Source organism: Sturnus vulgaris, chromosome 3 (genome assembly GCF_052056855.1).
Source record: "Sturnus vulgaris isolate bStuVul1 chromosome 3, bStuVul1.hap1, whole genome shotgun sequence".
Classification (NCBI taxonomy): domain Eukaryota; kingdom Metazoa; phylum Chordata; class Aves; order Passeriformes; family Sturnidae; genus Sturnus; species Sturnus vulgaris.
Genome location: NC_142245.1, coordinates 89,957,824 through 89,976,150, shown reverse-complemented (window position 1 = coordinate 89,976,150; position 18,327 = coordinate 89,957,824). Strand labels below are relative to the sequence as shown.

The 18,327-nt window shown below is 36.4% G+C and overlaps 1 protein-coding gene across 4 annotated transcripts in view; it reads right to left on the bottom strand.

Moving 5' to 3' along the window:
* The window catches only part of KHDRBS2 (KH RNA binding domain containing, signal transduction associated 2), a 349,112-nt gene that overhangs the window by 38,754 nt on the left and 292,031 nt on the right, over nucleotides 1-18,327 (bottom strand). For all 4 annotated transcript variants that reach the window (XR_015802677.1, XR_015802678.1, XR_015802679.1 and 1 more), the window contains exon 8: nucleotides 11,391-11,449. Coding sequence is in view for 1 of the 4 variants with exons in the window: in XM_088162239.1 (XP_088018365.1) it covers nucleotides 11,391-11,449 (59 nt within the window). In the remaining 3 variants the exon portion in view is untranslated. The remainder of the gene's footprint in view (nucleotides 1-11,390; nucleotides 11,450-18,327) is intronic.

The following is an 18,327-nucleotide window of genomic DNA, read 5'->3' as shown; positions in this document are numbered from 1 at the left end:
CAAAAGGGGAAGGAAAGAGAGCCTGGACATATTTCATCTTAAGAAAGTGACATGTTAATGAAATAGAAAGGGAGAGGCATTTCAGGTGAAGAGCAGGCAATAGATGTAGCTTTGGAGAGAGAAAGGTAATTGGGAAAACTGCGAGAGACTGCCCAAGAGCTGAAGAAAGGTGCAGGGTGGTTGTTGTGTTCTAATGCTGATTCCTTTTCCTTTTTTCTCATTCCTGTGAAGAGAAACTCTATGGAGTCCAACCTTCCCCTTCCCTCGGTGACATCCAGACTTCCATCCAGTCCTTCTGCTCTATCAGACCACAGTCATTCCCTGTCCTTTTCACTTGTGACTGTCTCCAGTGCTATCAGGTGTCAAAGACTATGATTAAAAAGAAATCCATACAAGAAGCTTAATAACTGAGGGCAGAGGGTTCCGTTTTTTCAGGCATTTGGTGTTACTGGCAACATTACCATTGTTAGTTAAGGAGAAATATTTTATGTTTTGCTTTCAGAAACTGAAAGTGTAAGTTATTGCAGAATAATGAAAACTTAAGTGAGTTTATAGGTGAGGAATCTGAGAGTGTTTGGGCTGAAGGATTGCTTTGGATGCCATGGTCACATAGCTACTTTACTAAGAAATGTGAAGACATGGGCTCAGCCCTTTTAATTCCACTGCATATGTCTTTCAATCTGCTATATGCTCCCGTGAATTGGTATCTGAAGCTCACCTTTAGGATATAAAATTAATTCTTATTATCACAGGTAATCAGCACCCTCGGTCTATGCCTGATTGGATTTGCATGTTAGTGTTTTTGTACTCCTTTTTATGGTTCAGACAGACTCTTATTTATTTTACTATGTTAATTGAGTTATCGAAATTATTCCAGTATTTATTACAGACATAACAGACACATTACTTGAGGCTGCCTTTATTTTCTGATCAACTGCTAGGAGACTCCATAGTTCTAACCTGTTTAAACACAGATTTTATTTTTTTTCTTACTGGAGAGTCAGAATATAAAAAGGTCATATAATTTTTAACCTGAGAAATTTCTTTGAATACAGGATCAAAACAGTAACACTTATAGAACAGAGACGGGTACATATGAAGTTGTTTCTGTCTTACTATTTAATCTATGCATTACTGAAAGCACAGAAAAATTCAGTGGTCTATCCATGTTGCTATCATCACATGCTAAATGTCTTTAAGTAAAAGTTCAAGAAAATAACATAATCAGATACTTTTTTCAACTCTTCATTTAGCATTCTGCAACCTTATAATGGAATTTTCCAGAACTGAATAAAACTTTCAAATATGCAAAGAGGGGAAAATGCAATATTTAAAGGGCAGATCATAAGAATGAACGAGTTAAAAATAAAAATATATATTAATGGCATGTGATTTACATAGAACTGTATTATTTCCTAATTATTTTTATTTATAGTCATTGTTTAGTCCCGGTACTAATCAAGACCTGATCATTTTTCTTCCCAGAAACTTATTTAACATCTGAATATTCCCACAATTACTGGGCACAATTTTATTTATTTATGGTCAATTATTTTGGACAGGTAGCTAGGAAAAGATTAGAAAGAGCTATCCTGATTAGACAGTAAAGATTTATATAACAGCAAATAGTGTAGTGGTTCAATTTGATTTTTTATTTACCTTTTGGTGTTTTAGAAACAGCAGTTGATTTTGATTCAGAATAAAATAGTTTTCTTTCCTCTGAGAAAAAAAAAATCTCTTTTACTGCATACATGTGGAGACAGCACACTGCACAGGAATTTGGATTACTAGCTTTACTCCTTGTTTTCTCAGTGACCTTGGACAATTGTTCAATATTTTGTGGCATGGCTTCCTCATTGGTACAATGAGACAGGAATACTTCTCTCGCTGGAATGTTCTGAGATGTAATTAATTGCCTGAGCAGTAAGAGAAGAGTGATACAGATGTGCTGAGCAAAAGACCCAATAGAAACCAGATATAGATTTAAAATGATAACTCTTAAAAATTAGAATGCCTTTCTTTGGACAATTCAATTTGTGCTGTATTTCTAGTAAGCCTCCATAGAAAGACGGATGGAGATAAAATACTACTTGCACATGGCTGGAAAATTTGTCCTACACAAGGTAATGACTGAAGCTCAACTAGCTTTGACAAAGCCAGTATTTCAGCCCAAAAATCCACACAGAAAAGGTAGCTGCACATTTCTTGTGTCATAATTGGATGAGTATATAATATTTTATATAAAAATGTAAGAACGGACTTTTTTTTTTTTCTTTTTTTAAGGACAACATGCAATTTTTTCACTCTTCCAGTCTCTTTTTGCTTATGTGCAAAGCTTGGAAAATACACAGGATTTTCTGTCTTGACATCTATGCTGTTTATTATTTTGTGAGAAGACCTGAAGCGACTCTTTCAAATCACAAATGGTCTCTTTCTTATTTGAAATTTGGAGTTTTGAGGAGACAAGAAATGTTTTCAAAACACAGGCTCAAACCAATTAAGCAAGCTTACACCATTCTAGTTAATTTACTAGACCTGGAGTATGAAATATATACAGCTTAAAAACTGGAAATAAATGGAAAACCATGTGGTTTAATAGCCTGCTTTCTGAACGTGGCCTTTCTAATGCTCTAATGCTGTTCAAAAAACCCCAAGCTACTGCCCCTATGCTTGGTAGTACCTTCCCTTCAGGAGGGCTAACCATTTAAACTGCGTGGCTTCTCCAAATCTGCTTTAGGGTTGAGAGCTTCCCTGGCTTAAACCAGTAGTGGAGGATCACAGAAATCCTCCAGTGACAGCAATGGAGCAGACAAGAAGTGCCTGTGCAGCCCCCTCTGCCAGCCCTGCCTGCAGGTTCAGTAATGTCAGCGAGAGTTGCAGTAATGACCACTGCAGAAAATGATTGCTGAGAAGGCTGCAGCCACTTTTGTAGTGAACACCTGCCAGAGACAGGGAAGGAGCAGCATCAGAGTACACAGACAACTAGTTTGGGAAACTGCAATGCCAGGAGGAATAAGACTCTTACCAGTGCTGTTTTGAGGTGAGTGTGAATGCTACAGTGTTTTATTTTTCACTTATTTTCAGTAAAAATTAATTTTCCATTACTTTATGGTCACGCAACATGAAACACACAGTTATATACTGCATCTGGAATTAAATAGATGCACATCAATATTACAGGACTTTTGTCTCAGATTCTCCAACTCTACAGTTCCCATGGCACAAGACAGTGAAATTACCATTTGAAATATTACATAGGAAAGTTTTGCATGATTTACTTATTCTGTCATAGAAAATGATTTATAATTCAGAAGTAGTAGAGGAAGCACAATAAGTTGCTATAAATTAAAACCAATCTTGTGCTACATGCAGAATTTTTTTCATTTTCATAGCATAACTGGACTACAAAAGTTTTAGGATATACAGACAGTTAAAAGAATGGGATAAGTTTAAATATGGGACTTTCTAAAGAATTATAGTCTAATTAAAACACTGATTTGACAAAACAGCAGTAGCTCTAGTATCATCCCCACATTAGTCACCAGAGATTAATTTAAAATGTGCTCCTTTCCCTGCAAACTTTCAAAATTTTACTCTTATGAAAATCATAAATCTCCTCTGAGGGAATGAATGCCACTTGAGATACAACTAAGGTGATTCCTTCAGTAAAAGAATTGATAAAATTTTGCAGAAAATCAAGAAAATGCTTTTGTCAGTTCATTCTGTCCCACAGTAGGAATGCTGCTATCAGTAAGTATAGGAATGATTGAACTAGAAGGTTAAAGGATGGCAATTTATTTGGTGTATCTTCTGTCCATATGGAGTAGAAATCTTCAATGCCTCTTGTTTCCAGTGGAATAAAAAATTGAGTGCTGTACAGGAAGATTCAGGAGCACTTCTGAGTTCCCAGGGCTGGGTGTACATCTTCCTCATGCTCAGCAAGAGAACAGATGCCTCAGTCAGCCCAAAATGAAGATGGTCATGCAGGAGCATGACACACTCCTCAGAACTATGGCACATGTAGCAAGGCTGTTACTAGGGAAGGCTTGGGGGGCATCAGGATGCAGGTGCTGCATCAATATTAGCACACAGTGCACACCAATAGGGATGAACTGCACAGGGAATTTTTCAGGTCACTTTCATTTCAGACTGGCCCTAGTTTGAGCCTCTGGAAGTAAAGTGAAATATCTCAAACAGTTGGGATTGCATCTTTTGCTTTAATTTCAAACTAAAATTTATGTACCTTGAACCCACTCAGTGATGTGGAAAGAAGACCCATTCATGCAGACAATGGGTAAATCTGCTTCTGAAGAAAACTCCTGCTCCCATGCTAATGTAGAAGCACCCAGCATGTGTTAAACAGCCAGCCAGGTGCTCTGTCAAAACACTACAAAACCTGCACCAGAATGGTAGAATCTGTGCCTTATTGCCTCTGAGATGCCTAATTAATAATAAGATGGATTAGGAAGTGGTTGGAAAGCCAAATCCAGAGGATAGTAGTCAATGGCTCAGAGTCCTGATGAACATGAGTGGTAAGTGGTGTCCCTCAGGAGTCTGTATTGGAACCAGAGTTATTTAATATCTTCATTAATGACAGAGGCAAAGGGATCGAGTGTACCCGCAGCAGGTCTGCAGATGACACCGAGCTCAGTGGTGCTGCTGACACACCTGAAGGACAGGATGGCATCCAGAGGGACCTGGACAAGCTCGAGAAGTGGCCCTGGGAAATCTCATGCACTTTTACAAGTGCAAGGTTCTGCACCTGGGTCAGGGCAATCCCCGATATCAATCCAGGCTGGGGGAGGAACAGATGAAGAGCAGCCCTGCCCAGCAGGACTTGGGGGTGCTGGTGGAGGAAAGGCTGGACATGAACCAGCCTTGTGTCCTCATAGCCCAGAAATCCAACTGTATCCTGGGCTGCATCAAAAGCAGCGTGGCCAACAGGGCCAGGGAGGGGATCCTACCCCTCTGCTCCACTCTGCTGAGACCCCACCTGCAGGGTTGCATCTGGGGTGCCAGCACAGGGAGGACATGGACCTGTTGGAGTGAGTCCAGAGGAGGGACACAAGATCATTAGAGGGATGGAGGACCTCTCCTATAAGGAAAAGCTACAAAAACTGTGATTGTTCAGCCTGAAAAAGAGAAGGCTTAAGGGTGAACTAATTGCAGCCTTTCAGTATCTGAAGAAACTTACAGGAAAGATGGAGAGGGACTTTTGCAAGAGCATGTAATGACAGGAGAGGGAGAAATAGCTTCAAACAGAAAGAGAGCAAGTTTAGATTATATATTAGGAAGAAAGTCTTTACTGTGAGGGTGGTGAGGCAATGAGCTGCCCAGAGAACTTGTGATTGCCCTATCCATGACAGTGCTCCAGGCCAGGCTGGATGGAGCTCTGAGCAACCTGGTCCATGTCTCATCCATGGCAGGTGGGTTGAAACAACACGATCTTTAAAGTCCCTTCAAATCCAAAGTATTCTATGATTTTATTGTTCATTCCATGATGATTTTAAGACCCAGACACCAACGAAAGTTTTCTTTGGTATGGTGCCATGATATTTTCTAGGAGACACCAGATGTATACCCTCAGATGATATAAAGGAAACATTGGTGCACATTGTTAATTATTGTTGGTAAAGACATTGTTTGTAATCACATGCCATGTGAGGTCAAGCACTGTAATGATTGGAATCTGACCTGTGTTTCTTACCTCTCCAAATCAGTAATTATGAATTATTTGAGCACTTGATTTCTTACATTTGAATATTTAAATGAGAATAGCCTAGAAAAAAAATACAGGGCCAGAAACCCATAGCGTGCTGAGCATAATGAATATTAGGACCAATAATCTACAATACCGAAGTTATTAAAAATGAGGAAGGAGCTTGGACTCAAAAGCTGAAAAAACCTCATATCTCCATCTGCAGAGCAATTGCTATGAAGTACTTCTTCAAAATTCACAAGTGTTTTTTTCTCTGTATACATTGTGACATGGCTTCATTTTAGTTTGTCATTGTCACAGAAGGTTTATTTCATTAGCGTGACAGTTCTTTGAGTTTCTTCATGACATAACCATGTTTATGTCTTTTACTGAAGTATGAGAATTCATGTCTCCTAAGGTAACATCTCTTCAATCAAGCTACTTATCAGAATTCTAGAGGTTTGAACCCTCCATACACACTTTCCCCTGCTAATTTCATCATGACATACTTACTTTTACTTTTTCAGCAGAAACTATTATTGTTATTGTAGAAAAACTTAATTTACTAGATGAAATACTTAGGGCAAACAGAATAAAAAAATAATATAATAAAAGAGTAGTAGAATATTGCTATACATTTTTAATTGTTAGCTATAAAAGTCTATAAAGATTTTGTTTATGAAGTGCCATCTCTGTAGAGGATTATTTAGTAAACTAATTGCTATAACAATTGCAAAGCTCTTATATGGAGTGACCGGCAGGGAATTACTTGTGAAATAGTTAAATCATTGTGACAGCATTTTACAAGTTAGATGATGTCTTACATTAAAAGGAATTACACCAAACAATTACACTCTCCAATTTTAATTAAAGATGGAAATATCCTAAAAACAAATACCCAGTTCTTTACCAGTACCTAACGCTGGAGTAGAATATGCATCAAAAAGACATAGTCATTTGAGAAAATCTAAACAGCTGTAATTTTTTGGTGAAGACACAAAATATTTAAATAATGAGTCCTTAATGCAATGGCAGAGCATTCAGTAAAAAAGCCTTTCAAGTTTCTCCTGAAAAACAGCAGTAATGTCACTAGAGTTCATTTATGTCTCCCTCTTTGTGTAGGTGGCAAGCTACAGATTAACCTTCCTAACTCTTGCCTAAGGCCTTTGGCAGATGGTGTTATCCTAATTTAATTGTGGTGGTTTAGGAGGTTATAGACTTCCACCCATCCTTTCACTCTCTGTCTAGGGTTTCTGCTTTTTTGGTAGTAGCAACAAGAAGTCTGAGTGTACTGGTCTCTCAGTACTGCAGTTCATGACCTGACATAAAAACATAATGGCCATAATTTTCAGGTAATACACAAGGCAGGATATGCAGAAAGCTGTGAACTGTGGTGTCTGGCAAGAGGCACACTCACTACTGTGGCAGTCTCCCTTTGGAAGCAGGGGCAGAAACCTCTTGAACCTTCTGTAACAGCAACTGGCAGAGCTCACTGCTGGAGTCTCCAGCCTTTGGGAGAATTAAGACAGAAAGAGTGGCTGATAAACAAAGTTTGGAATGCTCTGATCAGCACAAGGACAAAAAAGGGTTCAGATGAAAAAAGAGTGAAGCAGGTCAGATTTAATAAATACAGCTCCTTGGTTCTGCCTTGCCTGCAAGTCATATAGTCTTCTCTGTTACCTCTCTAATGCGGCCTAACTTGAATCAAGAATGCTGTTTCCTCTAAAAATAAACAACAGGGAAAAGGAGAAAGAAATAAGAACATGAATTGATTACAAAGGGCTTTTTATTTACACTGGTCCTGTTCAAGAAAGATGCTTTTTGGAGTTGGACATGACATTATATATGAGCAGGAAAGATTCATAGTTACCAAACTTTAGGTGTTTTATCCTAATTGATCTGTGAGACATGAATAGTTAAATTCATGTTTTCACTAGATGTCTTTTCAGATGACAACAGTGCCAGAAGGGAAACCACAAAATTACTAATGTATAATGAGAGCAAATAATATAAACCATTTCTTCATAAATTAATCAAATTTCATGCTTTCTCTTTTAAAACATAAGCATCAAGTTAACATGACCTTGTTACTTTAGTTTAGACTTATCTGCAGGTATCAAAACTTCAGTGACAGAAGCATCATAAATGTTTGTTGAGTGTGATTAGAGGTGAGGACGCTTTACATTTTTGAAAACTTCTACAGTACTTTAAATTACTAGTCTTTTATTTTTAAAATGCCTTCTAAAGATACTTCTTTCCAATGCACATGGAGAAGCCTGTAAGAGCTACATTCCCAAGATTTTCAGGCATATGTTCTAAATTTATGTTCCTCAGCCTGGAACAGCGATCCTCAAAATTCTCTAGCAGTAGCTGCATAATCCTGATCTTATAAAACAATTGTAGGAATCTCATAATTCCTGAGTACTGTATTTCCATGTGCTCAGACACTGCTGCAGGGAATGCTGTGAAGTGTCTCTACGTTGATCCTTCTGAGAGACTGGGTGACAAACATGTCAAATCACAACAGAATTAAATGTCTAACTTCATGAGGGGGTTCTGTACTGCAAATTTTCATTCATGGAACATCCCTTAATCATGGATAGTGCGATTTTACATACATCCCTGATCTTCCTATTGTCTTGGGAGATTCCTTGGCTGGATTTGGAGGGGATGGAATTCTTATGAACCTTCACAAAATAAACTGAGCACGGAGTTAATGCAGTTAAGTTATAGATTTTACAGCAGTGAATGCTGCTTAGGAATCCATCTTGACAAATCTATGACAAGTGACTTAGAGTCTTCCTTGTTTAGTACCTCCATCTAATCAAAGAGATGTGAACTTCCTGAGAATTAAATGTTTTTCAGGTGGGCTCTGCTCTGAAATATCTCTCTGATCTTTGGAAGTATACTGTGAAAAATCCATAAATACATAAATCTTATGATCTTCTGAAGAAACAGTTTCCCCAATCAGAATTGTCCAAAAGTTCTTTTAAAAGGAGCAGAGATGAACCCACAAGACGTATACCACCTGCTACTTCTCAGGAGTAGAGATAGCAAGAAAAGCCAGTAAGCAGCTCATACAGGACTACTGTTGTGCTCTGTACTTAAGAAGCTACAGAGAACTTTATTTTATACTTTAAAAAGACTGTAAGCATGAAGAAGCATTACTATTTCATTGAATCTATTTCACAAAAAACAAAAGAAAATGTTCTCAGGATTGAAAACTGTCCTCCCTAAAGGCAAGTTGGAAGCAAGAGGATGCATGGAAAAAAGTAAAAAAATGCCAAGCTAGTAAATTTTTAATAATTCAGATATTGTTATAGAAAAGGATAAGGGAGAAAAGACAAGTTTTGCACAAAACGCCTAAAAGTTGACAACAAGACTATATTCATGTACCATTTGTCTGTGGTCTTATTCAGAGTTTGGGAAAATTTGGAATTACAGAGGTATTCCAGAAAGAATTGTAAAGGAGGAAAAGAGCCTTGTTATGGAAGGCACAACAAGGTGTGACATACAACTCAAATAAAAGAAAAACTGTCAATTTCTGCAGGATGGTGAAAAATTAAGGGACAGCTGATTTTATACAGTGGGATGGATTCAGGATACTCACAATGAGTTACAAAAATTACAAAATATCGTGAAAAAATAGAGAACTGGAAACAGAGAATTAGGGTAAAGTTAGGTGAGGATAAGGTGATAGATACTAGAGAGAGAGAACATCAGTGTATGCAGCAAGAACTCAAAAACTGACAAGTTAAGCATATATTCTATAGCTCTATAGCTCTGTGTACTCTAATTACCTCCTCAGATAAATAGTGGTGACTTAGGAAGGACAGAAGTTCTTGCACAGATTTCCAAGGCATGAAAGTGGCAAATTTACTAATTCCCAAAGTAAGTGAACCAAGAGTAGCATAAACAGTTGTATGTAAATGTATCCGCTTTCAGAAAGTAGCAAAATTGCAGTATGAAATATTATCAAACTTTAAGCTTATTCCAGATTATTGATAACCTGAGGGTCTTTGTATTCAAATGCCAACTCAGAAAATAGTTCAAGCAAAAAACAAAGCAAGTCCACAGTTATCAGTCATGTATTTTAAGTCTAGCAAAAAAACCCAGGCACATTGGGTTTGTTTCAGCTGCTGAATGGAAAATAAAAAAAAAGGAGTTTCATGCAGAGCATAAATTTAGTCATGATGCCACTCTGTGAACACTTTGTAAGCCTTAGCTAATTAGTCCATTCAAAATCCCTGCTGGGAAAACAAGTAATATTCTTCTAGTTTTACAAATGAGGGATTGGAAGGAAAGTGACACTACTTTAAATGTCTTGCCCAAATACATGGAGATTCAGCATGGTGGAGTGTAATTAAAAGTTAAACAGTGAGTAATTCCTACTGCTGAGCTCAGACTATTCTTTTCTGCATTCCCCAAAAGCTTAGTGGTGCATTCAGGACAGCAGTGGAGAGGGAATCTTCCACTACAACTATTAAAAATGTATATGTAAAAAGGAAGCAAAACAAAGGATAACTGAACCACTCACATTCATATGGATAAGCTATTATTTGCCTAGCATTGAAAATATGCTTCACTGCACATTGTATCATCCAAATATATTGTGAGAACTGATTGTACAAAAAAATAAGTTATTTCTGATTATGCAATGCAATCATTTTGACAACATCTCAGTAATGTCTATTTCTGTACCAATACAAAGGAAACTGCAAGTTTGCATTAGTGACATTTGCTTCACAGCTGTATAAATAAAATTATTTATTTCACGCAGCAACCCTTATATAATCCCTTAGTGTAACTTCCATTTGCAGCATCATTTCCAGCAGCTCTCATTTTCACAATGCTGTGGAAGTCACCATGTAGACTTAGGATACTTTAGAAGCAGTAAATCAGGCATGACATCTCTGCTGAATATTAGGGTCACTCTTTAAGCAGACAATAGTCAGCTTTGCTCTGTTATTTCAGTGAAAATCTCTGAGTGAGATTCACTGTGCCACCTGACACAATGTACTGATAATTATTAATAGGAAAACATGGTCTAGACTCTAGTTATTGAAATACATCACTAACAGCAAATGACAGATCTAGAAAATGGTTTTTACTCATGGGAGCTACACTTCTCTTCCTTTCGTGCCTCTCGTACCCATGAAGTAGAACTGTCCCACCTCAGACATAGACTTAGTGGGGAAGTGCAAAGACTACAGCCCTTCCTCTACTCATACTGCCTAATGTGGCATGACACCTTGGTGCAGTAGGGGTTCCCATGGTGATACAGCACCCTCTCTTTATTTCCACTTTGATTAAGTCTGTATTTCTAAATTTCACAAATCTTGCTGGTTGAAATGATGCACATGACCGTAGCAGATGCACAGTATTGTTGGCACATCAAGCAGACTGAAATTTAATACTGTGAAAGATATTCAAGCACAAATAGAAACTTTTGTGTTGCCGTTAAACTGACCTGTGACTGTGAGTAATTTGCTTTGTAATTTTGATTGAAATTCATCAGTCCAATTTTCTGGTCCTACATCAAAACTCACCCTGAAGTTACACAAATCTATTTTGTTTGGCCTTTGTAAAATGAGAGAAATAAAGAAAAGGGTATAGAAATAATTTCTGAATTGCCAGTGATAGATATTTTCCTTTGATTTCATACATTTGCAGAAGATAGAAGAGACCTTACCGTAGCTGTCATAAGCCTCTTCACTTGTTCCGTGACCATAGTCATAATATTCAGGCACACTGTAACAGATTCAGATAGCCATGTCACTATTATCACGTGTAACCAACTCAAAACAAAATCAGAGCTCACAAAATAAAAGGCATTTTAACAGTTTCATACGATAGCATAGACCAGCTAGTTTCAGGCACAGCGAATATTTAGAGCTATAAAAGAAAATGTACCATCACATTTCTTAATTACTTAGCACAAAACAAATTTCATCCTAAATACATGCACCTGGAGATGTGACAAAGACTGAGAGAAATTCTACCTGCCAAAATGAGGTCTGAAAAAAGACCACTGTATCATTCAGTGTTGTTAAACCAACAAAAGGCGTGTCATCCTCATTTATCTGTCATTCTAAACATTTATGCGTTACCAAACTCGTAGTTTGTATAGCATAGTTTGTTTTCACAAAACTGACTGTATTATATGGCATGGAACCTGGAAACTACTTAACTTTACCAAAAACACTGACAGGTTTTCAGCTTTGATCCTAAAGAATAAAGCATATTCCCACTCAAACTCACTTTCCCACTGTTTCAAAAAATTATGTATAGTCATATTAATATGCTATCAAAATACTTCAGATAATAGTTGCATCCTGATAATCAGCAATTTCCAGCTATTAGGTGGAGTGGGCATCCAGAAAATTCCACCTCTGAGACATAATTAAATGGGAAGAGAATTTTTCACATTTTTGCTTCACTGCTTATTATTATTTATAGTTTGCACTGTGTTTTTGGTACCTAGTACCAAATGCAAGATCAGGATACTTCTATTCTCAGGTAACAGGTAAACATACAAAAATCAGTCTCTGCCCAGAAAAAAAATCTGCAAACACCATGAACTACACTATATTGTCTTTCTTCAATCTGCAGTGAACCAAACAGAAAACGTACACTTTCGCTGTTGATAGTTTTAGTTGCTGTTACTTCTGCTTTTTTTCCTGGATACTGTGTGAGACAGACTCTTGGAAAATGAACAGAAGCAGACAAGCAGCTCAATATTGCTATAATTATAATGTTATTGCTCAGGCCATTTTCCATATTGGATTATTGTTTTTAAAATCTTAATTTACACTTGAGGGAGAAGCTTACTTGACAGTGGAGTGCAAGTAGAAATATTTCAGAAGTGCAATAGAGATAAACAAGCAATCTATAACAATTATTTTAACCTAATTTTAACTTTGTTCACAAACAGCCTGTAATCAGATTTTTAATTTCTTGAACTTAATAGATATCCATAACTATTCTTGGAATAATTTCTGAAAATAATTCATGCTCTCCATCTCACCCGAGAATACTGACTGCATGTATCTGATTACTGATAGCAAAGCTGTTTTTACTTGGGTCATGTCATCCCCTAAACGGCTGGAGATAGGTCTCATGTTTTTGACTACAAACATCCATGGATTTGGTTTGGGTTTGGTTTTTTTTTTTTTTTGTTTTTTTTTTTTTTTTTTTTTTTTAACTGAAAATATAATTGTTGTGCATTAATTCAGTAGTTTGGTCAGAAGTCATTCATGTGACTGAACGAATTCCAATAACACCAGCATCTCAGACAGATGAAATTCATTTGATAAAGCAGTTGCAGAGAATGGACATTAGAATAACGTGAATGAAATTAACACTTTAATCAAGACTTTTTCCAATGTCAGCTGAGCTCTACAGGACACAATCACAGTCAAGGCTTCCTGGAAAATGGAAACCATTAATGAAATCCCAGTTGCTTGAAAATTAATTATTTAAATATACAAACCCTCCTATTGAAATGGTGCAAGGAGCAAACAGAAGAATACATATTTTATTTGTAGAACACAATAGTAATTCTGAACTATTTTGCAATTATTTTAGTAGTCAATTAAATTAAATTACAGGATTATGTAAGGTGAAGTAAAGCACTGCAGCATCAGGGTTAAATCATTTATCTAGTCATAGCTACAAAGCTCTTGGCTTAGATGTAAGAAATGACTTGCACTGTTGAGAACAGACACATGACATACCACCCAGCTCTGGCTGACAACCCTATGAAAAGGTAATTTTAGAAGTTGCATTTTGGCATATTGCGTCCTTTCCTGGGTAGAGGAGGACTAGTGAGTGGTGTTAAAAGAAAAGAAATACAAGAACTCCTATCTTCTGCCAGCAGGTAAGATGCTAATATTTCTTCCCGATATGTTTTGCAAACCAAAGCAGCTGCCTTCAATGGTTAGCTTTAAAAGGAGGCCAATTCAAAGGCCAGTAACTTATAAACAGCAGGACTGCTTTCAGTGATCACTGATGAGGGCCTTGGGCTATTACCCATCAACTTAACATCCAGCAGAACAAAAGACTTGCAAGAGCAGGTAAAAGATTCACTGCTACATTATTGGTGTTGTACGTTTTTATTTGAGAAAGAAAGACACAATCATAGAGATAATAAGCATGTGAGATAAAAATCCTGCAGCGAACATTCCGAACTGAAATAAACTATCAACAGAATACTAAGCTAATACACAAACAATCATGAAATAAGAAACAAGCTGTATTACTATAACAGGAAGTGATTTGTTACATACCGCATATTTTAAGTATGTGAGCACAATACTTAACACATTCCTGAAAAGACACAACAGATGATTGTCATCTAAGTCCTCCAACTTTATTTCCCTGAACATAGATTTGAGCCAAAACGGCATTTCAAATTCCTAGCCAACTCATATTGAAGAGTATTTTGAAGAATATGTAAGTGAATAAAACTTATTTCTTACTATGAAATACCAGACTTAAACTCATGTTTTGTGGGCCAGACTGCTTATCTGATCTGATTTATTTTAAACCTCTCTGAATACTCACTATAATCTATGATATGCACTTTGTTGTAGACATTTTTCTTTGTTTTATGACAAAGTAAACAATGGATGATGTTTATAAAAAATGTGTGATACACTATGGCTTTACAAACATGAGGTCCTTTTTTTTTTTTTAAATTACTGAACTACAGAGAGATGTAGTTGCATTTGCATTATGGCCAACTGAGAAGGGAGCAATCAGCAAATGCATTCAGCATAAATAATACTTGTTTATATAATTTTATAGTTCTCAGACTGTTCCTGGAAAATACAGTGATCATGAGCTCTAGAAACCACTGACTCTCTTGGCAGTGCTAATTGGAAACAAAACATCATTATCTATCATTAGCATTCATTACTTTCAAGCAACATGAAGTGTAATTTACTTAAAGTACATGCACCCACCTGAAAGCATGATGCAACACATTTTATGAAGCAGACAGGATTAACTCATTACCAACTTCTCAGCTTTCAGTTGCACTATACTTTAACACCAGATTTCTGAAGCATAGAGGTCTTGATGTACTATGATTTACACTTTAGTAACCTTCTACAGGTAGCACTCATGGAAAAATTGATATACACAGGGGTACGTATCTTACAAGCAGTTTAATTAGGTTTGTATATGAGAAACTCTGATGTAATTTTTCTCTATAAGAAATATTTACAACACAGATATATGACCCTGTCCTAATTCCTATTCTGTGGCCAAGGAGATTAATAATACATATACTGGAAATCTTCATAATCTTTACCTATTTATGCTCAATTTTTTAAACTTTTTATATTGGTTAATATTCTTGAACATGTTCATTTTAAAGATATGAAATCAAAGTTTCCATAAAATGTCATCTGTTCTCTTCATGCTGATAAAGCTGGATCAGGTTCCTGAAAAAAACCCAAAAACCCAAACCAGCACACAATGCTTGTTTTTGGGAAATAAATGTCCTTTAGTGCCTTCCAAATTATGTAGGGTTCCTATGATATGACGAAGGCTCAAGTACAGTGTGAGAATTTTTTTAAGGTTTCTGGGATCCAACAGTACAGAGCCTGTATCTAAACGACAACCTTTAAAGCCAACAAAGACTCTCATTAACTGGGAGTTTTTCAAATTGATATTAGTGCAAAAAAATTAATTCCAGTTTCACTGTGTCAACACCCATGGAAAGCCACACAGCTTTTTGCTCAAAAGCCTGTAGAGAATAGCGCTTTAATGTGGTTTAGGCTGAGAACTACAAAGTGTTAAGATTGAAGCCACAAAAGCCTGACTCTTGGGTTAACAAGCTACCCAAGGGAAGTGTGATGTTCACCACTGAGAGGTCACTGGGGTTAGGTACAGGAAAACATGACATTAATGAATAGACTGCATTAGCCTTTGACCAATCTCTTCCTGCACCTGCAGGAAGCTGCTGGCAAGAGACCCTGGGTTATCAACATTAACATCTGCCCCCTGGCTGCTCTTACAGCTGCAGTAATACAAGGCAGCAGAACATTGCAAGAATTGAAGAACAGAAGTACTTCTTGCTCCCTTGTGCTCTCTGGTTGTGTGTGGTTTTTTGTTTTGTTCTTCCTTTCTCTCTTTTTGTTCTTTGGGTTTTGTTTTTGGTGAAAGATGCATCCAAGCTTTTATTATCAAGAGTGGTTACAGGAATACAATGGGCTCTCTAAAGCCAAAGCAGAAAGGTGCAAGAAAGAGTTAATCGTCTTTAAACATCACTAATGACTGACTCTGTACAGAAGTGTGTTCTGTAGCCTATCCTAAAAGATCGTAAGAAACAGAAAGTCTTTGAGTAGGATCTATTAATTTAGATTTAGCACATCATATTTTCCTATACATTTTCTTTTCTTTCCTAATGGTACTTTTTAACTGGTAGAGTATGTGCTAGTATAATGTAAGAATATTTGATGGGGAGATGTTTGGGAAGGAGCTGGCCAACTTAGAGGCTTTTGATAAATCACTGGAACTATAACTCTGCCATTAAATAATAATTCTCTTGTGAAATACATGAATTGATTCAAACTAGATGATGCCAGTGAAGTTCCACAGTTCAGACTCAAAATGAAATAGACTAAAAACTTGTACACTAGCTTTTGAAGAAGTAAAAATAATTTGAGATACTGCATCTTTGTGTTGTAATACTCAACAGCATGAAAGTGAACCAATATTGTGGTTTGGGATAGGAACTCTCTGAGGAGGGATTCCTAGCCTTTGACAGTTTGCCATCAGCACCTATACATGGATACAGATAAATGAACCTTTATCACTCCTTAGAGATATATCCCAATCAGGGTTACCTTTAAACAAGGTTCTTGAGTCAAGTTAATGCCCAGGATAGCTCACAAGGACCCCTAGAAGTGGGATTTAATATTTTAGAGGTGGGATTCAATATGTTAGACAAGCCTTTTTTTCACATCCTCAAATGGATTCTTTCAACTCTTGGCCTATATAAAATTATCTCCTTCTTTCCCTATGTAATTTCTGTTCAGTAATATTAGGCATTCTCAATTTCCAACATCAGTAACTGGTACAATCAAATACTCAGTTCCTGTGCTAACAGGATCCACTCTAATGTTACTGCAGTTGTTTTATCTAAGACTGTGTTTGTAAAGCTTCACCCTTCTGCATGAGGGAGGAAGCCAGCAGGATTCAACACACAGTTGGCCATGAAAGAAAAGCTTTTTACAGAAAGCAGTATATACTTCTGCCTGGGAGAGAGGTGAGCAAGATCTGCATTCCTGTGAATTACAATACATGAAATTTTTACGAAATAATATCTCATTGTGGTAATGTGTGAATAAAGAAATAATCCTTCTAGGAATCTGAAATTTACTGGAAGATTTTAAATTAATAGAGCATTGTATCATTATTTCTGTTAGGAAAATGACAAATCTTTTGAATATAGGAACTTACAGAATTCAGTCTTAAATCACAAATATAGTCCTTTACTCAGTACTTCTTTAGAAATAATGGAATCATATGGAACATTTTAGTGGATAAAGTCTCCCTTTTCCAGAAAGCTCAATTTTCATTGTATCCAATATTTTTAACAAATGAGAATATCTCCATTACCACACTCCTGGATTTATTTAGTAGCTTACAACATGAATGAAGTTAAACTAGATTCAACTGTCCCCAGCACTTCTGTATTTTATGCAAATTGTATTTGTGATTTTATGCTACTGAAAATATGAATTTACAACTATTATAAACAATGAAGGCAGTGAAGTTATACAAGCATATGACTGGAGAGCCAACACAAATGCAAGATGACTTTGGGTTCTGACCTTTTTGCAAAACATGAAATAGAAACCAACCAACCTGCCATTTAATTTCACATCACAATTTCTATTTATCTATGCTATATTCCACTGTCATTTTCTTACAGATACAGAATTACGACTAACTATTTCCAAATATGATACCAAATGTCTGCAGACACAGTATTTGCAAAGGGAATGATGCAGCATTTTAGGAATTCTAGACAGTTTTAGAGGAAAAACTTTTCTCTAGTTCAGTGTAGTGAAATTTGATTCCACTTTGCTCATCAAATCAAATAAATGAGAAGTGGCATTTGAAAACAGTTTCTGATGATGAATGCCATAAGTAGATTGCTGTGAAGATACATAAAATGTCATATTCTAGGCTTCCTGCCTTGATTGATTTCAACAGATTGGAAATAAAATACAGGGAAATCTTTATTTATGGACAGGCGGATATAAGCACATAGCCAAAATGACATATGCCAAAATAGAAATACAATGCACAGTGCTTAAAAAGTGAAAGAGCGAGTAGTAGACAAAATAATAATGAATATCTAAGTTTGCAAAGAATCAGTGTAACTATTCTACCTATTGTAAACTGGACTATATTTATGTGTCCATGTATTTTGCTACATAGTAATATTTTGATAGTGAGGCAGAAGTGTTCAAATCTCTGATTATATCACTGAAACATTAAACTATGTGATAATCTGCTAATGCAATTAATGATTATTTGCAGTCTTGTATAACCATTGTTTTTAAACTAAGGACAAAATTCTTTCATTTAACTATGAATAGTTCACAACT